The sequence below is a fragment of the Balaenoptera borealis genome (genome assembly GCF_965194805.1).
Source record: "Balaenoptera borealis genome assembly, chromosome: 5".
In the NCBI taxonomy this organism is placed as follows: Eukaryota; Metazoa; Chordata; class Mammalia; order Artiodactyla; family Balaenopteridae; genus Balaenoptera; species Balaenoptera borealis.
Window position 1 is genome coordinate 27,435,821 of NC_138862.1, and position 25,443 is coordinate 27,461,263.

Consider the following 25,443-nt stretch of genomic DNA (forward strand, 5'->3'; position numbering starts at 1 on the left):
TTTTGACTTTTTAGTTTTCTTGCTCTATCTTTATGTAACATTTAAATTGACATGATATTAGAAAAGCAATTTGTGTAATTGCAAAGAGTTTTCTAATCCCTGGATTTATACCGATATGTTATCTTCTCAAGATGAAATAAAAGCCCTTGGTTAGTATGCTGGGTAAGAAGATGTCAGTTTTCAATTATAATACAGTGTAAAGTAACCCTACCGAGCATGAACACTGTATTTTGTGTTAATTATCTTAATTTAATTGCTTTTTTATCTTAATACTTAACAAATGGGATCATATCTGCAATGAATTTTTCAAGAAGCTTTGTAGAGGTTTATCATCGCAACCCCCTTTTGAATTTTATTATAACAAATATGAGATGTAGAAGCATTTTACATTCTTCACTGATGCATATTTTTAAAAAATATTTCAATTCCCATTTCTTAAGAATAAAAGTGTTTTGTTGGTGAAAGCTAAGACATCAATTCTTAAATATGATATTATTAATATTTATTATTCCTAGAATATTTACAGTGTCAAATACAAAGGCATTATTTGACTTATTTCCATGTAAGAAAAAATATAGTATTTTCTCATACCCCATTTTGTCATATGGGGAGTGTATGCATACATATATATTTAGCTGAACTCCCAAAGTAATATAAGTTTCCAATTAAGGAGTAAATAACCCACATGTTATATTAGAAACTATATTCTAAATATAATATAAAGAATATAATATTCTTTATATATTCTCATAAATTGTATATTAGTATTTTTAGGGACTCTTTTTAAAAAAATTTTATTTTATATTGGAGTATAGTTGATTAGCAATGTTGTGTTAATTTCAGGTATACAGCAAAGTGATTCAGTTGTACATATACATGTATCTATTCTTTTTCATATTCTTTTCCCATTTAGGTTGTTATAGAATACTGAGGAGAGTTCCCTATGCTATACAGTAGATTCCTGTTGGTTATCTGTTTTAAACAGAGTAGTGTGTATATGTCAATCCCAAACTCCCAATTTTTTTTTTTTTATTGAAGTGTAGCTGATTTACAATATTATGTTAGTTTCAGGTATACAACATAGTGATTCAGTCTTTTGCAGATTACATTCCATTATAGGTTATTACAAGATAATGGGTATAATTCCCTGTGTTTCTTATCTATTTATATATATTACTTTGTATCTGTTAATCACATACCCCTAATTTGTCCCTCCATCCTTTCCTATCCCCTTTGGTAACCAAAAGTTTGTTTTCTATATCTTGATTACTGTGGCAGACAGCCTCTAAATTGGCCCCCAATAATCCCTGCCTCCTAGTATTCATAGATTTGTATAACCCTTCCCCTTGAGTAGGCTGGGTTTACTGATTCACTTTTTAAAATTCTTATCTCTTTTTTGATCTTTATTAAAGTATAACTGAGAAATGAAAATTGTATACATTTATGGTATACAACTTGATGTTTTGATATATGTATGTATTGTGAAATAATTGCCACAATCAAGCTAATTAATATATCTATCATTTCACATAGTTACCTTTTGGGTGGTGAGAATGCTTAAGATCTACTGTCAACAAATTTCAAATATATAATATGGTATTTTTAACTATAGTCACGTTGTTGTACATTAAATCTCCAGAGCTTATTCATCTTCCATAAATGAAACTTTGTATTCACTGATCAATGTCTTCTCATTTCCCTCTCCTCCCACCCCCTGGTAACCACCATTCTACTCTCTGCTTTTATGAATCTGTCTATTTTAGAAGTGATAGGATGGCACTTTCAAGATCAGGTTTTAAAAGACTGTATCTTCCACCTGTAATATTCTCTCTCTGCTCTCTCATATTACTTGAGCTGGGGGAAACAAGCTACCATGTTGTTGGCAGCCCTTTGGAGAGGCTCGTGTGGAATGCTGAAGAAATGAAGCCCTCAATTCAACAGGCTGCAAAGTGTTGAAGCTCTCCTATAACCACTTGAGAGACCTTAGAAACAGATGTTTGAGCCCCAGTTGAATTCTGAGATGTAGCTCTGACATACAGCTTGACAGCAGCCTCATGAGAGACCTTGACCTAGAGGCACCCAGCTAAATTATGCCCAGACTCTTGACCCCAGAAAGTATGAGATAACAAATGTTTGTTGTTTTAAGCTGCTAGTTTTGGGGATAATTTGTTATGAAGCAGTAGACAACTGCTACAATTACCAATAACCTAACCTCCCTAAACCTGGTAATTTTTCTGACACAAGGTTACTAAGCTAACTTTTCAGAGGCTATGGACAAGTGTTTCTTCATAAATATGACTGAATGCATCATTTATTCTAAACATTCATAATTTTAAAATGTATTTCATACATTTTAATTTTATACAGATAAATTCAGAAATTAATAAAATGAGAGGAAAAAAGCCTATCTTTTAGCCCTTGAAGTTATTATGAGCCATTACAAAAATATATATATATATATATATATTTTTTTTTTTCATTCAATGCCCAGCTGGTTTCAGAATTGTATCAATGAAATAGTTTATCTTCAGCTCTTTTTTAAGCTCCAGATCCATACCTACAGCTACCTACTCAACGTTTCTACTTGAATGCTTTAAAGTTATCTCAAATTTAACACGTTTGTAACTTACATAACTATAATATGATCGTTTCCTCTTCCAAACCCTCTCTTCTGTGTTTCCTCTCTTAGTGTATAGCCTATTTGTGTCTCCATTTCTACACTTCAGAAAGTGAGGCGTTATCTACGGCAGTCTTTATAGTAAGTAGGGGGACAGGTTAATTTGCTCCAACAAAGAATATGTAATTTATCATAGGTTAACTAACATAGAAGCACATTTCTCTTTTACATGGTTTCTAAATAAGTGGTATGAATAAATAAGTTGTTGGGGAAGCCTTGCTATCATCAGTATATGACTTCCATTTTTGGGTTCAAAACAATTTTTCAAATGCTGACCATCTCTCAGTGGGAAAAGAGGAAAGGCAGGGGAGTAAAACGTGTGATCAAACAGTAGCATGTATAGCTCTTGCTCACATGCCACTGACCAGAGCTTAATCACAAGAACACATCAAACTGTAAGAGAGTTGTCAGCTGAGAAATGATTGACCATGAGCCTAGCTAAAATCCAAATGGGTTAACATGGTTTAGGATGAAGATTACAGACTCTTAATGACAGACAGCCTGGCTTCAAATCCCTGGTCTACCACTGACCAAACTGTGTGCTCTTTGGCAAGGAATTTTGTTTCTCTCTGTACCAGATTCCTCATATGGAAAATGTACATAATCTCATCTACTTCGCAGAAAAATATTTATAAAGTATTCAGAATTGTGCCTGGTACACTTAAGTCTTTTTCAGTTAAAATGAGTATTATTAAGCAGGAGATAATAGATATTGGTGGACAGCAAGCACTGAAATTTCAGTTCCTTTCATTTATTCTCCATATTTAATCTATCACCAAATTTTGTTGATTTTTCTTCTTAAACTGTCTCCATGTCTACTCTAACCTCCTTGAATCTACTCTTACTTCACTTCACCCTAAAATCTGCTCTCTACACTTTGAGAAGGTTCTTTTAAAACTGAAACCATGATCATTTCATTCTCCATCCATCATTCTCCATGGTTTCTCAAAGCTTCTCATGGTTTTTAGAAGGAAGGATGGGAAGAAGGAAGGGAGGGATGGAGGGAGGGAGCATTACAAGGCTCCATACACCTCCAATCTGCCTATGCTTTTTGCTTCCTCTTCCCCAGTCTCTCAACACTCTAGGTGAATATTCTTTATTTCAGTTTACTTTGTAGATATACCAGGCTTCCTCTGGTCCCAATGTTCTTGCACACATTCTTCCCCTTGTATGGAATATACCAACTCCTTTTTCAGTTGACTGCTATTCTTTTTTTGAGATTTAAATTAATAATCACTTCCTTGTCAAGTCTTAGTAACCACCTATGTAAGGCCATGTCCCCTGTTATTTACTCTTAAAGTAATATAATCTTTTCTATAAAACATGCATCATAGTTTCTGATAATGCAATTTTATTGTTGGGTTTTTTCCCTTAAATATTGGCCTTTTCCACTATATTATAAACTTTTTAAAGGTAGTGATTAGGTCTGTTTTATTATTGTTACTATTCAAAATTCCATTTCTAGATCCTAGCACATGCCTGGCCCAGAGTAGGTATTCAAAAAATAGTTGTGTATACTACAAATCTACAGTAATCAAAACAGTATGATACTGGTGCAAGGACAGAAATATAGATCAGTGGAACAGGATAGAAAGCCCAGAAATAAACCCACACACATATGGGCAATTAATCTATGACAAAGGAGGCAGGTATATACAATAGAGAAAAGGCAGTTTCTTCAATAAGTGGTGCTGGGAAAACTGGATAGCTACATGTAAAAGAATGAAATTAGAACTTTCCCTAACACCATATACAAAAATAAACTCAAAATGGATCAAAGACCTAAATGTAAGGCGAGACACTATAAAATTGTTAGAGGAAAACATAGGCAGAACATTCTTTAACACAAGTCGCAGAAATATCTTCTTTGATCCACCTCCTAGAGTAATGAAAATAAAAACAAAAATAAACAAATGGGACCTAATTAAACTTAAAAACTTCTTCACAACAAAGGAAACCATAAACAAAATAAAAGGACAACCCACAGAATGGGAGAAAATATTTGCAAATGAAGTGACTGACAAGGGATTAATCTCCAAAATATACAAATAGCTCATGCAGCTCTATATCAAAAAAACAATCAATCAAAAAATGGGCAGAAGATCTAGATATTTCTCCAAAGAAGGTATACAAATGGCCAAAAAGCATATGAAAAGATGCTCAACATCCCTAATTATCAGAGAAATGCAAATCAAAACTACAATGAGGTATCACCTCACACCAGTCAGAATGGCCATCATCAAAAAATCTACAAACAATAAATGCTGGAGAGAAGGTGGAGAAAAGGGAACCCTTCTACTCTCAGTTGGAACATAAATTGGTACAACCACTATGGAGAACAGTATGGAGGTTCCTTAAAAAATATAGAAATAGGACTACCATTTGATTCAGTAATCCCACTCCTGGCCATATATCCAGAGAAAATCATAATTCAAAAAGATACATGCACCCCAAAGTTCATTGCAGCACTACTTACAATAGCCAAGACATGGAAACAACCTAAATGTCCATTGACAGAGGAATGAATAAAGAAAATGTGGTACATATATACAATGGAATACTACTCAGCATTAAAAACAATGAAATAATGTCATTTCCAGCAACATGGATGGACCTAGAGATTATCATACTAAGTGAAGTAAGTCAGAGAGAGACAAATATCATATATCACTCATATATGGAATCTAATTTTAAAATGACACAAATGAACTTATTTACAAAACAGAAACAGACTTACAGATATTGAAAACAAACTTATGGTTACCAAAGGGGAAACGTTGTAAGGGAGGGATAAATCAGGAGCTTGGGGTTAACATACACATAGTACTATATATAAGATAGATAACCAACAAGGACCTACTGTATAGCACAGGGAACTCTACTCAATATTCTTTGATAACCTATATGAGAAAAGAATCTGAAAAAGAATGAATATATGTATATGTATAACTGAATCACTTTGCTGTACACCTGAAACTAACACAACCTTGTACATCAACTCTAATACAATTTTTAAAAGAATAAATACTTGGAAGACATGAATATCTATGAAGAAAATTATTTTATGTTAATGATAAAAACTAATACAAATAAGCTGCTGAGAACAGACTCAGGGGTGTCTGTTAGTAGACAAAATCCAGAACTATACACTAAGACAAAACATGCATAATAAATTAAGAATTACTCAACAAGAACTTTATCTTCAAAATTGTGCTGTGGCTTTTAAAACATTTTTCCATTAAGCAATGAATCAGTGCTAATTATGCTTATTTAATAAGAGTAAAACATACTCTTATTAAAATAACAAAACAATTCTTTTTACTTTTTATTGTTAGAAAATTTATAAACATACACAAGAATAGAGTACAATGAGCCTTCATATACTCATTAGCAGCATCAACAATCATCAATATTTTGCCATATTAATTTCATCTATCTGTGCACCTTTGTTAATGACATATTTTTACAAATCCTCAAAAGAATTTCATGTAATTGCTAAATAATTTAGTATATTTCTTTAAAATAACAATAAGGACATTTTCTTCCACAATCCCAGTGACATTATCACATCTAAAGAAACTATTTAGACTCAGTCCATATCCAATACCCAGTTAATATTCAAATTTCCTCTTTTGTCTAAATTTCTTTTTACAGTTGATTTTCTCAACTCAGGATCCAGACAAGATCTAGTCACTGTATTTAGTTATTATAGAATTAGGAACATTTAAAAATGAAAAATAAAAAGTATATGTTCAATAATATATGTCACTATTTGGGATTCCATATCAGATTGCTAAGAATATGTAGATTTTGAAAAGGCATATTTACTTGATTTTAGTAACCACAGCATGGCAAAATTAAGATGGCTACGAATTTTTGAAATGCCTCCCACTAAAAAGTGGTACCTATGTCCTCTCCACTTGAATCTTTGACAGATATGACAGAAATGCTGTTGTGCCAGTTAGGGGGCCTAAGTCTTAAGAAACTGGAAGGTTCCTACTTTTTTCTCTCAGAACACTCTCTTTGCAAACTTTGAGCTACCATGGAAGAAATCTGATTCCCCTGAAACTACCATTTTGGAGAGGTCATAACAGGTGGTGGAGTTCCAGCTGAATGCAGCATTCCACTCATCTCAATCAAGATGCCAGATGTCTTAGACCAGTAGAGCTACTATAACAAAATACCATAGACTGGGTGGCTTAGAAACAACAGAAGTTTATTTCTCACAGTTCTGGAAGCTGGAAGTCCAAGTCCAATCACCAGCAACTTTGGTCTCTGGTGAGGGTCCACTTCCTGGTTTATAGATGACCATCTTCTCACTGTGTCCCCACATGGCAGAAGGGGCTCTCTGAGGTCTCTTTTATAAGAGCACAATTCCCATTTATGAGGAATCCATCCTCATAACCTAATCATTTCCCAAATGCCTCACTTCCAAAGGCCATTATACTGGGTTTAGGATTTCAACATGTGAATTTTGAGAGGACATAAAGATTCAATCTATAGCACCAGACATGCGTATGAAGCTGTCTTGTACCCTGCAGACAAGCCCATCTGCCAGATGAATAGCACTGGGTAACCTTCGTCACTACCATATGTATCTGAAGAATCATCCAGCTGAGCTCTGACTAAATCCTTGACTCACAAATTATGAGGTGTTATAAAATGATTGTTGTTTTAAGCTGCAAAGTTTCAGGGTTATTTGTTGAGTAACAGTAGCTAACAGGAGCCTAACAAGAAATCCACTTTTCTCAGAACTGTGCTGAAACTTCTAATCCTTGTATAAAAAGAGTAGGTCATAATTCACCTAAAATTTACTAAAATTTTTAGTAGAACCCACTAATATAATACAAGCATATAATAATTTAGCTCTGCCATTTTTTCCCCCTCTAAAAAAAAGGCCTCTCCCAAACTTTTATTCTGGAGTATGTTGATAGCTAGTTTAGTTATAACTACATTTTTGCCAATAATGCTACAGGTTTTTCTCTTTGTTTCCAAATTCAATATATTTGTACAGCTTACCCTTGAACAATGCAAGGGTTATGGGCACGGACCCTCCCTGAAGTAAAAAATTCATGTATAAATTTACAGTTGGCCCTCATAGCCATGGTTTCATATCCATGGAACTACATGTGGGCATCATGTAGTACTGTAGTTCGCATCTATTGAAAAAACCCTCATATAGGTGGACCCACGCAGTCTAAACTTGTGTTGTTCAAGGATCAACTGTATTTTGAATACACATCTGAGTGAACAACTAGTAAAAATATCTAAAAATATCCATCCAGATGAGGTTCAGAGAAAGATCGAGAAAAAGAAATAAAAACTAGAGAGATATTAGACATCTAACAGTTTACTTCTAGACTGCTTTATGCTATTTTAGGCCCTTATACTGGCTTCTATTTGCTCCAATGTCCAAAGTTTAACTAATTTCATTATATGAATAAGTATTTTTAAAATTTGTGAGGAAAAATGAATTATTTTAAAACTTGAATTTTTTAAACATTTTTCCCATGAAGAGCTGAGTTCTACTTGGAGGACACCAAAGTGTTAGAGGTTGAAAAACTAGTCAAGTCAAACATTCTTCATGGAGTTTTATCCAGGAAGTGAGATATCAAATCAAAGAGATTCTTCACAATATCTAAGTCTTTGTATTTCACTTTGCTGACAAGATGCTCTGGTGCCCTTAAAAATTCTCTGATGCTCATCCAAACAGATTGATCATTTCAGAATCTCTGAAAACATAAGCATATATAGAACTTTCCTTCTTAATTTTTCCTTGAAAGTTTAATTTTTTTTCCTCATAATCACCAAAGTTATCCCCTGAACTGCTGTGGTCAATTTCTTCTTCAGTGGCATGAAAGAATCTAACATTTAATATTTCTAAGGACAAACTAATTTCTCTGACTCACAAGTATATTGTTAACCCTTGTCTTACAGTACCCATAAAAAAATGTGCTATGAAAAGGTACTCTTTTTATGTCTACTTCAGGTACGAGTTCCTGAATTTCCAACAGCTTTTTTTTTTCATCATTTCTTTACATTTTAAACAACTTCACTTATGAATCTGGTGACCAAGCATAGCATCTCTAACCAAAGTAGAGGGTATCTGGTTCTCTTTCAACCAGACAAGAACACATTTTTCTTTGTAGTGATCAAAGGGACAGGGCAGTTGGCAAATTTCAAAGCATGATTATGGGTTAAACATTATCCTGTTCCCTCTAAAGAAAACTGCTGAAAGAATTCATTGGCTAAGAAAGAGTTTCAGTTTTTTGGGGTAAAGTTTTTGTTTCAATTTTATGTATCTGGACAGTTATAAAATGCAATTCTTTCTTGTGGTTCCCAAATAATAAATTTCATATATATATATATTGCAGAATGAAAACATTAAACTTATAGTACATTTTCCAGGAACCAAATAGCTGGTATCCTGTTGAGGTATCCCACAGTTAGAAACCACACTGAAAGGTCTGTGGTGATTCCCAACCAACAGCAAGTGCTAGCAGGTTTTCTCTCCAAATGTCCCTCATAAAAGACAGATATGGGTCACCCCATAATTGTAGATCCCTGCTTGCCTTCTAACAAAATATCTGGAAAGCACCAGGACAGCACCTATAGCAAAAATAGTCACCCACCTAATTTATGTGATTAAAAAAATCCAAAAAAAAAAACAAAAGAAACCTCCTAGTAAGCTTCCAAATGAGTCAGTTACATCCCATTTTCAATAGGCAGGCAGCTGACTTCCTTCTTCTTGTAGGTTTCTGGTAATATTTTATCTCCTTTCACAAGTGAGGGGCACATTCATGAACTAGGATAAAGAAAAAAAGCATACCTAGTTTAATTCTAATTCAGCTGTTTTTGCTAAAAACAACAAAAACAATAGAGAGTAAATGTAGGTAAGCCTGGGAATGTTGTTCTATTGAAATTCATTTACAATTCCTAGATAGCATTTAACCCCCTCTGTGTCTGCTTAAGAAAAATTAGTATTAGTTGCTTAAGGTATTTTGGTCAAGTAGCAAAACAAACCTCATTCCCACTGTGCAAAGCCTAGGCTTTGAAACTGTGGGAGCAAGAAAAAAAAACAAAAAAAGCCTAAGAATAATCTCTGCCCTTGATATATATATATAGAAGAGAGAAATCTCTGTAGTTGACAGTACATAGGAGAAGTTTTGCATGGTTGACCAGTTCTCTCAAAAACAGAAATGAGTAGAGGAAAGCAGAGACATCAATTGCATTTAACCTGGACTAATGTCTTTGGAGTCAGAATAGCCTGAAATCAAATCCTGGGTAAACCCCATAGCAGCTGGCATTGCCTTGGGGCCTGTTACTTAACTTCTCTAAGCCTCATACCTCTTTAGTGGGGATCAAAGAACACATTTCTCAGGGTGACTGTGAATATTATATTACAGCAATAAAACAAATTCTGAGCAACATGTCTTATATTACTAACTCTGAGTTTAAGTTATATAAACTTGAAGTTATTTTACTGAACTGGAACTGACAACACCTTAGTAAAAATTTAATGGCTAACATCAGAATGGGAGTTTCCTTAGATGGTAACATTTCCCCAAACAGAGCTTCTGCTAAGCTTAAATTGTCAAGTTATTTAAAAAGATATGGTTGGCTAACTTACACTAAAATTTAAAAGCAAAACTTGAAAAATGTTTCAAGATGATCGAGTTTTATCTGATTGCTTAGTGGAGCAATTTATAGCTACCACAGTGTGCTAAATCGGGACATAGGTAAGCAGTACCCTAGTGCATGCCAACGACAGATATTTGTAATCAAACTAAGCTAACTGGAACTTTCTGAATTTCCTGGATTTACTTTATTTGAAAAAAAAAAATCTGAGACCTTGTTAAAGGTGTGAGGATTATTTGGAGTGATATGAAAGGGCTAAAAAATGTAATGGAACTATGACACTGTAATTTGAATAAGTTATAGCTCAATTGTACCCGGATCTTCTCTCTATTGGTACTTGAAATTGTAAGCAATATTGTAAACTTTTTATAGAATGTATAAAACATTGTTGTAAGTGATCTTCAGGGGGGATGTTTCCAATTGTCTGTTATGTTTCTTCTTGATTATTCTTCTTATTAAACTTGTTGCATGTCAGCTCTAGTTATAAGATTATTCAAAGCAGAGGTATTAAATATCTGTGTGCATAATATTGAAGCTCCTCTAAAGGATTAAAATTTAGTACTGAAACTTGCTGTGATAAAACAATAGTAACAACAACAACTACAATGGGAAAAGCAAAATGTAAAAGAAATACAGGACTTGATTTACAGCAGTAAGTTTCTTTATATTCACTGTGCTATTTTGTGATGGGAAGTGGATGAAAGTGTTTTTTCAGGGAGCTTGTTTCTACTAAAATAAAGATAACTAGCAGATTCATCTGGTCCTTTACTAGGAATCACTCTATGCTGCTTTAGCTACCAGTCAAAAAGAAATAATGTGTAAACATCATTTGGTAATAGCATACTCTACCCATGTATTCTTGTCTAATTATAATCCTTATTAGCATACCACTTTTCCCCAAAGCTAGAATGGAATAAGAAACAGAGAAAGGAGAAGAGGATGACTAATGAACCATAAAAGTTCCTTTATAGTTTATTTAAATAAAATCTAATTTTACAACAAAAAAATTAAAGTTTCTCTATCTTTGGGGAATACTGTCATTTAAACACATGGCTTAGAGTGACAATATATAACATGGGGGATAGAGAGAGAAAAATCACTGAGATCAAAAAGAAGATGAGAATGAAGTTTTAAATCTCATTAAGAAAAAGAAAGCAAATGACATAGAGAAACAGCAGTCTATGACTTTAAAAACTGTCATCAAATAAAGCACACTGCTTCTAGAATTACTCACCTACCAATTTAGCATCAGGATGGTGATCTGTTGCACACCACTCCCCTGAAAGGGACAATTTTTCTTTAAACAATTATCTTCTGAAAACAGAAAAAGAGATCAGTCTAAACTAGATTTCCAAACATAGTAGAGAGCTAACGGTGACAAGTTAAATATCAAAAGTTTGATTTTGGTCAAAAGGAAATAAATGTTTAAAAACTTTGATTTGATAGTTAAATTCAAATAGTGCTCTGGTTAACATTAAACACATAAAACAGTTTTGTAATATAAGGGAAAAATGACTATAGTAAGATGTGTACATATTCTATTAATTTCAAAATAATTGGGGGTGTTGAACTATAAAGGAGTTTTCATAAAATTGTATTCATATCTGTCTCTGAAATATAGATATAATTTTATCTGCATCTGTGTAAGTAAGGATGGATATTGGGAAAAGTAAACAAGCAAACGAGTTCCAGAAAACATAGAAAATCAAGTCAGGAAAGAATGATCACCACTGGTACCCACATACAATAATCAGGGGGGAAAAGTTCCAACCATATGTAGCAAGATGATGAATTAGCTGTTGTAGGAAGAAGGTGGCTATGTAGACACTAACTAGTCCACTGTCCTCAAAGATGAAACTCCTGAATTAATGTGGCTGTTACAGGGAGATGTTAAGGGGGTTAAATAAATAATAAACTGAAGAGGGTATCATTTAAGCAGCTGTTAATAGATGTGGCAGTGACAAAAGGAGACATCAGGAAAGAGCCAAGAGCAGAGATAGGGAAAAAAGAGGCTATGTAAGTGGAATTCTTACTAGCTCAGGGGCCTCAGAAAGGTTTTAGGCTCCCAAATGACTCATGGAGAGAAGTAAATGTGATTGCAGCTTCCATGCTTTTTCTGGTTAGTAGGGAAGATGGCTGACTCTGAGGTAGGGATGGGAAATGGTCTTTATGGTAGAACCGATTTGGTAAAAGTGGCTTGAAATTTTGTAAGGGTTTAGTGCTTGGAAAAAGATATCAATAGGAGGAGGGTCAATGAGGTATCATTTATGAAACATTTACCTACATACCTCAATTCCTAGAACAAAATAGACAATTACTCTTTGGTTCTCTTTCCTTTTATACATGTATATATTTTAGTTATGTGTATATATATATATATATATATATATATATATATATATATATTTAGTTATGTGTATATATATTTAGTTGTAGTATATATTTAGTTTTATATATATATTTAGCTATATATAGGTATATAAGTGTATGTATATATATAATAAATATATATTTTGTTATATATATTTATTTAGTTCTAGGCAAGTCATCTAACCTTATGATTCCTAAATTTCCTCATCTATAAAATGATACTTATTTGTGGTGCCTTTTTGAGGAATCAAATGTTTGGCAATTTTTGAGTCATCTATACTGTAATTAGAAATCATGACTGAAAATGCTTTGTGTTCTTCCCAGGAAAGATTCACTTTAAAGTTAGCATTGCTTCTATTGTATCTTTAAAGTGCCTCTGCAGGGTTTCATATAATCCAAGGTGCTGACAAAAAAGGAAAAATAATGACCTAAACAGCAAAATAGCATTTAAGCTTAGCTCCATTGCATTACTTAAGGATTCTCTAAGAATAATAGACACCAAAATAGTACAGAACTACCTCGACATTAAGGGATCATACAATATTCATTACCCCAGCTAAAATAATGCATAATAGAAGCATTCAGCACTTTCTAAACTAGTTCACTTTCTGTTTGGCTGATGGCTTTTGAGCCATTGTTTACCTAGGGGAACCAATGTCGAGGGAGAGAATACATATAATTAAACCATTATCTGTGTATTTGCTTAAGCCATCCACTTTTGAAAGGTCTAGTAGTGTTAGGCTTAGACATTTCAATTAAATTAACCATTTTGAGTCCTATTTTACATAGTAATTATTTGAAATATCAAAACCTTAAAGTTTTATTTTAAATCACCCTTTTACTTTAAAAACAAAGAAACCAAAGGGGGACATTTCTATGCTATCAACATCCTTTGGATCATTAGTTAAATAACAACCAGGGTCCAGCTCTAATCAGATATAATGTCATCTGATACTAGACATAAGGGAAAAAAAAAAAAAAACTCCAAATGATTTCATCCTTACTTCTCACTTTAATATACCAACAGAAAGTCATAATAGAAGATACAAGCAGAGTCAAATGCATAAAAACATGTTGCTGTCTTGCACTAATTGTGTCATTACAGCCACTAAATAATGATGACTTTTTCCTCCTTAAAATTGTAAAACTATAGAATGAATGGCCATAGCTTCTGTATTTATCACTTACAGAGTAAACTTTTTCAGTGACAACAGACATTCTGGAGCTTACATTGTGTTTTGGATAGGTTCCAAAATATCAAATACATTTGGGTCTAGGTTCTATTTCTCAGCTGGAGGGAATGGAGAGGGCAGTGATATGAGTTTGTTTTTGAACGATGTAGCCACACTTTCTCTGGGCATTGCATGATGAAATGGAAGCAGGGAAGGGAGTTAAGGTAAAGAGACAAGTAAGAATATAAATGGAGATGTTGGTGATATTGACAACCAATAGCATTTCAGAAAAAGAACTAGGAGTGGGGTGTAAAACAGTTGAGATCAGACATTTCAGGCTCCAAGTCTATGACGCTGGTCCTTCTCCCTATGCTTGATACCATGCGTCTAGCCAGGGTTAGGGTAGCTCCTCATTTAAGTATAATTAAATCTGACCTGAGCTAGCAAAATCAAGATTTTTAAAAATATATAGAACATAAGTTTGTGCTCAGTTTATGAAAAAAATCGGTAAAATCTCAAAGACATAGCATAGTGGGAAAAAAAGATATTTAAGTAGAAATTAACATTACATATTAAGTTTAGTCAGCATTCTAGTGTCAGGATATTGGACTCTAGTAAACATTAGAAGTACTGGCAAGATTTTGTCATCCTTTCAAATTTACGTACAAACAGAGTCATATAAATAACTTTTCAAGGAAAGGAGAATGAAAAATGTGATATGTATGTTTATATAAAACACCTAAACTCTGACAAGATTATATTCTTTGATTCTAAATTCTTTCTTCTTCTTTTACAAAATTAATATAAGGCCCTGGACTTCCACAAGGACTGTTTGTATTTGTTCAAGAAACCTCAAATTCATGACTGTTAATACAGCATAAAATTGTCCACATAAAATGGAACAAAGCATGACAGAAATGTTTAAGTGACATTTCAGACACTTAATGAGAAATACTGCTTAGCTGATAATGTCAAAGAATAGAAGTTTGAAAATTCTTGGCTGAATTCAATTTAATCATAGCAAAAGTGTTAGTTGAGCAATCTCATTTATCTGCTTAAGTGACTCTTTTCTGCATGCTGAGCTTTATGTTCATTACTTAGCAAAATGCACATCACAAAATGGCAGCAGCCTCTAGAGTTTGTTTTGAAGATTCCAAACTGCAAATATTAAATTGATGAATGCTGTGGTCCACCACAAAGCATTACATTTCAGAGACATTTTATAAATTCCATTTTGTGTCTCACAAATCAGTTTCCAATCAAATTCAACATTCTTTGGAAGACTTTATACTACATAGTAAAAAATATGTGTTAAGAAATCACTTCCTGAAAGAGAGATGGGGGAGCACCGTATTAGCACAATGCTTCTTTAGATATTTTATTAAAATGATCTGGGTAAAATTACATATATGCAATGTATACATATATATGTATATATATATATGTTGAATAATTTTTGTTGAATGTATCCTAATTTTTTTTTTGTAATCATGGATGTTGTTTCTGACTGTGTATACTCTTAGAATTGGGAGGAGTCTTAAGAAGGTTATCTAGTATATTATCACCTACCAGGATTATACCATTTATCCCAGGTACAATCGCTACAATATCATAGACTATTAGAATTGAAAATAATCCTTGACCCATTTTTGCCTATCTAAACATTGAATCACTGCAACCTTCCAAACAGATTTTAATCCAGTCTCTGTTTGAACATATCCAGTTTATTTTTGAGGAAAATGGTCTGTCCTGTGAATCTGAAGTCCAAGAGTCTGAGTGAGGTTCATTCTTCAAGCTCCCAGGCTTCTGACCTTTTCTTCCTTTGTATAAATAGTGTACTGGAGAGACAACTACTAAGATCTCATCTGACTCTCAGCTTTTATGAATACCTTGCTCTCTGAGAGCCAAGGAATCTAATCAAATCCTGAACTGCTCTTGAAGTTAGAGGGTATTCCTTGGGTCCAGCTGAAACTTATCCCTTTGCACTTTCAGTATCCATTCTCAGAATCCTCTCTCTTCGTCTTCAGAGTCACAATTAGAAACTGAATCCTTACACAGCTCAGGAACAAGTTCTAAATTCTAACACTCTTTAAGAGCCAGGGCATTCTTATTTATGTGTAACAATATTCTTTTGATGAAAGTGAAGTCAGTCTTTGGCTCTCTTCTTAAAGAAGCTAAAACAAAAGAGGCCATCAAATACACTCTCTGCTGGATTACACACACTATTATGTATGATAGAGTGGACCCCCATCAGTAGGCATGGAGATCACCTGGAATGTCCAGATGGTTCCTTAGAATGAAGGTTTTCAAAAGACCATTGCTAGACATATGTGTCTGGTTAGAATGTTTAACCTTCATGGTCTTTAATCATGTAGCATTATGTGAAATGCCACCAGCTGAATGGCTTGATGGAGTGTTTTGAAGCTGTAGAGTTTCCAATCTTCTGGCCACCACCAGAGGCCCTGCAGACACTGGGAATGTGGTACCTACAGTCTGATTGCCTCATTACTGGGCTATGAGAAAAGAGGGCAGATGGGAGTTGGCCTTCACGATGTATAGCATGGGCATAAGGAGTTCTGTGATCAAATGAATGAATGAGAAAGAGAGAGAGAGACAGAGACAAAGACAGAGAGACAGTGACAGAGACAGAGAGACAGAGACAGAGAAAGAGAGATCCATCACTTGGATAGGCAAGGAAAGATCTGTTCCAGTTGTTCCAATTCTTCCTTAGTTGTTGATAATCTCAAAGATATTTTTCCCTCAAAACTAAGTTCATGTAAAGAAGATCCTTTTTGGGATTTTTAATTCTCTAAGGGTAAAAATATCATCTGTCATGGAAGTTTATTACTCTACACACCATAAGTACTGATGAAGCCATTGAGAATGAAAAGCCCATCATTGTTCATTTTAAGAGCGGCTGAAGTATATGGGAAGTGGTTTCACAGTAGGAAACCTTCACATCAGCCTGTCCTGACACAGTACTGACTGCCGCTGTTAGCTGGAGCAAGTATATGAACGAGATGTCTCTGAGCTTCAGCATTCTCATCTGTAAAGTTGGATTCATTTCAGGGTTGTGGTGCAAATGAGATAAAATAAACTATGCAAAGAGCTTGTCATGGTGCCTGAAACTAAGTCAACTCATAAAGCAGGGTTATTATTAACTCTTTATTAGGATTATAATGATCGTAGCATGCCTGTTAGGAATGTTGACAATCCTTTAGAGGCTGAACTTGACCCAGGACCCTTCTGTGTGTGTAAATGCCTTGTCCTGTATGTGGCGATGATTTAGGTCATTTCAGCGTTCATCTCTCTGACCTGAAGTTTTTCTGCTTCAGATTTGATTTTTAAGAAACATTGGTTACCAGACCTCGCTCCGATACTTCTGAAGAGCATTGAGGCTTGACGGCAACATCTCTTGCTTGCTTTTCAGAGTCCTGATTCTATCCAAACAGAAGCATCTGAGCTCTCTCTTTCATGTATGGGGAGGAGGGGTGTCCAGCATCTTTGTTGTTGTTGCTGAAACTCTGGAAAGAGAGCAGGGCATGGAGCTGTGCTAGCCAATTTGGCAGCGTGCTTTTTTCAGCCCACTTGGCTGTGCACAATATTCTGTCTGAGTTTGGGAAGATCTGTCTGCTTTTTTCCTTTGTATAGAGGCTATGAGAAATGAGGCAATGGATTTGTCTTATACAACAGCCTGGAAAAATAGGCCATGGCCTAACAAGTAAGAAGAGTTGCATGGCCTCATTCCAGGGAGTTCCTGGCTGGAGACTGGAGGACAGGTTGAGACGCCTTCTGATAGATTTTTGTACTAACTGCCCTCTTTCCTGAAACAAGTCTTGCTTAAAATAAAAGGTGGAGGGGTGGGCAGGAGGAGGTAGGGATCCTTACACAGTACGCTATCCCTTTATCAAGAATCAATATCATGCAGATTTAGAAGTCATCGATCAAATCATGTATCCCAAAGCACAGCAGGAAACCTTACAATCCTTGTAAATGGCAGTGAGCTGTGATAAGGTGCAGTTAGGACCCAGTCCCCGATGCTCCTCTTCTGAGACTGGCTTAAACCATTTCCTTGTCATAGAACCCCAAATGACCCTACACTGTCCCTTTTTTTCTATGTTTGTTTTGCTTTGTTTCTGCAAAGCGCTTTGTCCTTGTCTGCCTTTTCCAGATGACTGTTACATTTTTCTCCTTGCTGTTTTCTCTTCCAATCAGTGAAGGAGCCCCAGACATGAACTGCAACTGGAGTTTCTCACTCTGTACTCCACCCCCCACTATAGACACACACATGTACACACACACACACAGTCACACACACACACACGCTACCATTGTAATTGCCTTTTCCAATGATGACAGTGATGTCTTTCCTATCGGGCACTCTTTGTTATTTTGGTTTGGAATTCAAGGAATGGGAGAGGCTGGAATATCATCAATCTCCAGAGGTGGCTGATCTGACTCAGTGTCTGCATCAAAACTATTGCTCTAAAAAGATGCAATCCCCTCCTCACTGCAAACACCTAGAGTTTCTACCTTCCCCGGGCATCATTCACTTAACTCCTTGACTGCCTGCCTGGGTTACGATGGCCACAGACTGAATCTCTATTTCTTCATCTTGGAATAACGCTCCTCAGAGCTGCTTTATGGAGCTATTCACAGATAAGAGCAATAATGAGCTCAACAACACGGTTTCCTTTTCTGTATTCTGTAACATTCTCATCTCAGCCACCGTGTCTGGCAGCCACACAATGAGTCCCTGCATGTGTCAGAGAGATGGATGGTATCTGCAGTGTCTGCATTTCGGTGCTGACTGTGTGAGCTCCTGCTGAACCTTACCTCGGGGATGCTCAGTTCTGTGCCATTGAATCAGAAAGGCAAACTGCCCCCTTCCAAGAAATGTCTTATTTTCTCCCAACACAAAATACTTTAATGGAAATAATGACACGCATTAGGTACGTTGATGGATAGCACGTTGTCCTTTCATCCTCAGTATTCCTGATTATAGGACTCTGTTTTTGTCTCATTGCTCTGCTATTATTTTTTCAAAGCTAAAACAAAGAGGCTACTAGTCTAGGTGGTAGTTCTTTATAAGCATTTCACACATCTTTGCTTTCTTCAACTGCATGGAATCAGAAAAAATAAATAACAAAGGATATTAATGAGCCCCTATTTCCTTATCCGGGAAGTAACCAGTTAATTCTGGTTACTTTTGGTCCTGATCTAAATTGACTGGCTTTTGTTTCAGCATGAAATCAGCTCTGAACCATGCACAAATGTGCCGCAGTGAGGTCTTTGGTAATGGATTATCAGTAAGATTTCAGTGCTGCTAGGACCGTGCGGGCACATCTGAGCAAAGTGGGATTATGTGGGATTGGAGCCAAAGGACTAACGACAGTGACTATTTCTACCATCTGTTTTCTAGGGCCAACTTCATGGGCAGGTACCTTGTGCTGTCACACAGGGCCAGACACTTAGATGGGCAGCTTAATGCCCTACTAGTGTGATCTTGAAACTTAATAATTTGTGAGCAAGAAGACCTGAAGATTCATTTTGTACTGGCTCAGCAGATTATACAGCCACTCCTGGTGCCAGGCACCGCTCTATGCTTTGTTACTAATAACAGGATTCCTCCTCGGTTTTCCTTCCTTCTCAGTTTTGACTGAGGTACAACAAGACAGATAGCAGCATAGATGTTAGGACACCAAAGTGAGCGTGAGGCAGCCTGCCCACTCCATATAAAACATGATGTTGGAAGTGGCCATAAGAACCTGTTCCATCTGTCTTGGAACCTTCATCCAGATCAAGGGTCTAAAAAAGAGTTTGAGAGAAAAGATGTGTGCAGGTATCTCTTCAGAGAGAGCAATTCCCTTGCTGTGAGTCCCCCCTCCTTTTTGTGGTTGGGAAGACAAGGACTTAAGGGGGACACAAAGGACTGATATCTTATTCGTGCCTAAGAAAGTTACAATGGACTATGGCTTAGATACAACACATACTTGGAAATCTACAAGCTGAGAGGCTAAATAGGCAATCAAAGGGACATGATCTAGTTTGCTAGAACAAGGGATGATGCATGAGAGTTGGCTGTGGGCCATCTGGAAGAGAGCCTTGGTGTAGAATTATCTTAGGTCTTCCAAGGTCTGTCTTGGGGCTTCTGGAGGCATGAGAAGACCCCAGGGGAAGGATGTTCAGCTGGTGAGTAGTAGCTGAAACAGGAGTCAAGGGCCTAGAGTAAAAATGCATCTGCTGGGACTAAGAGAACCATGAGAAAGACTGACTAAAGAAAACATTCAAAAAGCCCCCTAAAGCAACCATAAGGACAAGAGTCGGCTGTAATCATTTATGTGACTTTTCTCTAAGAGCTGCCAGCTTTAACTATCTGATGAACAGAAAGCACAAAGCCACCCAGGTATTACTTCTTCTCCCTCTCTCCATCTTTGATCCCAAAATGAAGCTAGGACTGGGAGAGATGATGAGCTGGAAGGGAGAAGCACCAGAGCCCTTGCACCACTGTAAGTCCCAGCCTGTAACAGGTGCCAGCTGGTTGAGGGGTTAAGTTGCATGTTAAATCAGGTTTGGAATTTTCACTGCTCTATCAGACTAAACATTCTGGTGACTGAATTGAGCCTGTGTTTCAACTGAAAGTAATAGTCGGATCTCCTTTTACCTAATAATGAGAGGAAAGGCAGAGAAAGCTGTCTGAGTGTTCCCTCCAGGGACACGAGGAGGTTATATTTTCTCCCACTGTCCCGTTAAACTTTATTCAGTGATCACAATGCACACACATCATGCTTGCTGACATATCGTTCACATCTTTATTACCTATGCAATCACCTCAATGTTTTACAGAAAGTACTATCCAAATGTTGGAAAGGAGAAAAATAAGAAACACAGAGGTTAAGAGACCTTAGCAGATTAATAAATGATAGAGCTAGAATTTAAAGCCTGATTTGTGTTTCTTAAGGCTTATTCCTTTAATCATTAGACTCTCTCTCCTAAATTAGAAAAAAAAAACACCATCTATTAAGTACCTACTATATGCCAGGAATAGTGCTAATGGCCTTACATATATGATTATATTATTTACTCCTTACGTAAAGCATAAGTCAGATGCTCTTCTTGTTATCTATCAGAGGAAACTGAGACATAGAGGGTTTTAGTAACTAGTTAGTAATTAGTTTGAAATTACATGGGGAGCTCTTGTCTGCCTGACCCAAAATTTGTGTAGTTCATTAAGAAACAGAAGGAGATTGAGAGGGAGAGAGAGAGAGATTAATTTCTCCCTACTTTTCTTCTCAAATAAGTCACATCTTTGCTAAAATAAAATACATATGGAGGTCCTCCTAAGTATATAGCCAGTAGTAGTCACCAAAAAACCAAGATAATTATTAGCTATGGTCCCATGAAGAGGTACCATAAATACAGAAAGAGAAAACTAACAGTCATGGCAACCTTAGCCCATAATGAAGTGACCGACTCTGCATGACTCACTCTGAGTGAAACTGTAACATTAGAGAGAGGGATGCTCTGTCCTGTTTCCAGGAATATCCAGAGAAGTCTTCATGGAAAAGGTGAGTCATTAATAATAGTTTTATTTAAACAATTCAAGAACAACAGCAACAAAAAACATCCAGGTTGGGGAGTGACAGCAATAGCAAAATCACAGGACTGGGAATAAATATAACCAACAAAAGGAGAAAGCAGGGAAAACTTTTTTTTTTTCCCCCAAAAAAATCTATTTGTTCTAGAAGAGTGGGCCATATGTTGTGGCTCCATTATTTATGCAGAGAGCTGCAGTCAGGCTGATGGATGTGAACATGATATGGTGGGAAATGAGAGGCCACGGCAGTTTCTTCATCAAGGGATTAAGCAATGAAAGTTATGTTTTCAAAATATTTGTCTGGGAGTGGTATTTGTCTGAGATTGAAAAAGAGAATAGAGTCAGTGGGAGTGACTAGAAATTGGTTAGAGTTGCCCAGGTACAATATGGCACCTCAATTTAGCCTTTGCAGAGTGGGCTTTCTTTCTTGAATGACAGTAGAAAGGAATGGGGGTGGGAGTAGAAATATCTGGAATATAGGTATGTAGATATGTATATTCCAGATATGTATATATCTGCATACTCCAAGAGCTGTAGTCCTGAAACAATGTGGGAAATTTTTATCACTGTATATTAAATAGTGCATTTAAAGCTCATAGTTCAATGAACCAAAAGAGCAAAGAATATGGCAAATTTCCAGTATTTATAATAGTGTAGAGAAAAATCATCACGGTGGTACTGGGAAGCATGATGTGGCAGAAATAGCAGTGACTTAAGAGTCGAAATTATGCATTTTCTTTTGAGGCACACTATTGCTATATGGAGAAAAATTGTCTTTCCTTTTCTCTTAACATTTTAAAACCAACACACAATTCTAGTTTGTTACCTGTGGCACCTGTCGACGGTAGAATATTCAAAGAAAATCCTGAATCTACTGAAAACTTAAGAGTAAATAGCTTCTGTTTAAAATTCCCTAACATACTTTCTGGAGTTGGAATGCTCCATCAAAATTCATCATCAAAACTTATCCATCAAAACTTATCATCAAAGGCTTTGTTGTGAAATGCCAGGATGCCACTGAATAAGGTAACAATGAGGCAGGGAGGAGACTCTTTTTGTTTTTTAACATCTTTGTTGTAGTATAATTGCTTTACAATGTTGTGTTAGTTTCTGCTGTATAACAAAGTGAATCAGCTATACGTATACATATATCCCCATACCCCCTCCTTCTTGAGGCAGGGAGGGGACTCTTAATTTGCCTAAAAATTCTCTTACAGTCTCTTGATAAGCTCTGATGTACTTTCGGTGGGGGGGGGGGCGGGGGAAGAGTGGTCGGTGAGAGGGGGTAAATTATTGCTGTGGTACATTTTCCAAATCTCTCACTGGCAATATCCATATTATAGTTTCTATTTGAAGTGTTGACAATGGAGGAAACATTACTAAGAATGGCTGTCATGGATCAGCCAATAAGGCTCGAATCGCCCTTTCCTTTCACATCCACTTGTCTGGTGTGTCTCTGACATGAAACAGAATCAACTCAGAAGGGGTGAAGGAAGGTTACCTAGGATCCCAGACAAATTTCTTTTAAGTTTGGTTTATTCCTTTGAATGATTTCTTAAAAATTGACCTTTCTGTTGAGACATTTTCTGGAACAGTAGGATATCTTATTGAAGCATGCCTGTTGAGAGTCTTTGAACGCCTTTTTTTTTTTTTTCCACAGCTGCACAAGTCTACTTCGGCTTTGGACCAGAAAAAAACAATGTGATATTATTTTTCCTCTTCTCTGGAATATTCAGTTTCCGTTCTCATGAATTATAATTTATGTGAAGTAAAGAAATGTAAGTGTATCTTTGAAATCAGGTGTTAATTTGTGTTCTCACTTTCAAAAACACTTTTTTTGTTTCTTTCTGTACAAATTATCAGTCAATTACATCCCTGTGGGTATAATGCACATATGGCCGATTTCTTCAGGGATTTATATCTGGAATAAATACATGCTGCCCTCACAAACCTGCTTCTGAATTGGTAATAGATACAGTCAATGATTTGGTTAAAATAAAAAATTTCTTGGGAACATCATATACACTACCTGGCTGGCAGTTCTACTGAGGTTGAAGTGATGAATCTACGAAAATCTTCTAACTGGTTCAAATGCTTTGTTCAAAATGTAGGGCCTTAGAGGTCATTTTTTTCATAAATTTTTCTTTTTTAAAAAATTGAAACAAGATTTCAAGTCAAGATTATTAAAATAAATATTGTGTGAGATATCTAACAGTGCAAATAAATTCATAAGTCACTAGTAGAAGAGGACAGAGTAGCAGTGAAGGAAGTGATAAAAGCATGAAGAGTTATTCTAATGAAAAGCCATATGAGAAAAAATCCCAGGCCTGACACTCTTTTTACTCTAAGCTTTGTTACTGTCACCATCTCAATTCATTTTTAGTAACTTAAAATAGTTATGTCACTGTCAGTAACATGTTATGCCACAGAAATGTTTCATCTCATTTTCTGTAGTAATTATTCTTGAGCCAAACAGAAATTATGTAAAAACTAAACAGGATCAATGCTAATAGCATTCTATAATATAATTCTCCTCCTATCATTCATTTCCTTCATTTTTTTTACATACTACTACTGTTCTCCTTCCAAGATTATTACTGAGGCAATGTTTGATACTAATAATATTCATTATACATGGCTAATTATATGACTCTACACAATAGGAAAAAAAATCCTGAGTCACCCAAAATTACAATGGCAGACATAAAACTTTAGAAATTATGTTTGGTTAAGATGAGTCATTCTAATATTATGAAATAATATTTTATATTTGTCAAGTGCTTGATAATTATCCAGTTATGTATGTGTATTATGCATATAAATATGCTGTTTTATTGAAATGTTCAATAAATATTTATTGTACTGTTTGGTGATAGGCATATAATGATGGCTATGGACAGTCCTAACTCCCTGGATCTTGTGGTCTCCTTAGCCCTCCTCATGACACAGGCAGGAGTATTATTAACTGAAGTCCAGAAATCAAATAGCTTGCCCAGGCTTCAGAGCTAATAAGGATCTAAAGCATTCTTACTCCTAGCTCAGAGTTATATTAAATATACTTATATTCCTCAAATCACATTCCTTCAAAATAAATTCCACAAAGATAAGTTTTTATTGCTAAACAACATTAAAGACATTTTTGGCATTAAAGACATTTCATCTTCTTTGGATAAATTCAAAACACACATTAGCACATTAAACATTCTGAGAAGCAGTTCAGTAGAGATGCATTATTTAATTCACTGAGTCCCAAACTATTAACATCTCACTGTACATAGTTTTTGGACACAATACATCACACTTATGTTTTCAAGTGTTAGGCTTGTGATTGCATTTTCTTAGTCCATTAAGTAAGAGAATTGTCAAACCCATTCACCTCCTTGCCTGGAAATCCCTTTGCCAGAGGAGCACTGATTGCCATCACGTGGCACCTCAGTATTGAATAAATCTCAGAACAGTGAAGTATATAAACTATTGTGCATATGTATCTTTGGAAAGGAAGAAAAAGACTTTACAAATTAGATTTAATATTATCAATATTTAATATTTTATAAGGAGTTCAGTCCTTCAGATATTGTATGATGACACAAAATTTTACAACCACACCATGAATACTCAACCTTCTAGAAAGGAATGCCTCAAACTAATTACATTTTGTTTTCTTCACCATTTGGGTCAATGGATGGGTAAGAAAAACCCATGTCTTACGCAGTAGTGCTATAGTAAGGCGTTACCATACAAAACTTTTTTCCATAAATTCATCTCAATGTTGCTGTCATGCAATCTTTATAAAAGAACACAGTCTTGATAATTTATGTCACAGTTTTGCCTGGAGATGATAAGGCGCCATACCCAATGAGCTTTGCTGTAGCAAAGTTTAAGTGTAATGTAATATTTACTAGAATTATTAAACTGCATAATTTATTTTTTAAACCACTTTATTGAGGTATGATCAACATGTAAAAAGCTGTACATATTTAAGGTTTACA

The 25,443-nt window shown here is 35.5% G+C and overlaps 1 protein-coding gene across 2 annotated transcripts in view; it reads left to right on the plus strand.

Moving 5' to 3' along the window:
- LOC309628702 (uncharacterized protein) overlaps positions 1-25,443 on the plus strand; it is a 701,358-nt gene that overhangs the window by 634,008 nt on the left and 41,907 nt on the right. Inside the window, exon 6 of one of the 2 annotated variants that reach the window (XM_082391989.1) lies at positions 23,115-24,347. The exons of the other annotated variant lie outside the window; for it this stretch is intronic. Coding sequence (XP_082248115.1) covers positions 23,115-23,159 — 45 coding nt within the window. The 3' untranslated portion in view covers positions 23,160-24,347. Of the gene's footprint in view, positions 1-23,114; positions 24,348-25,443 lie in introns of those variants that run through there. 2 annotated transcript variants of the gene reach the window in all.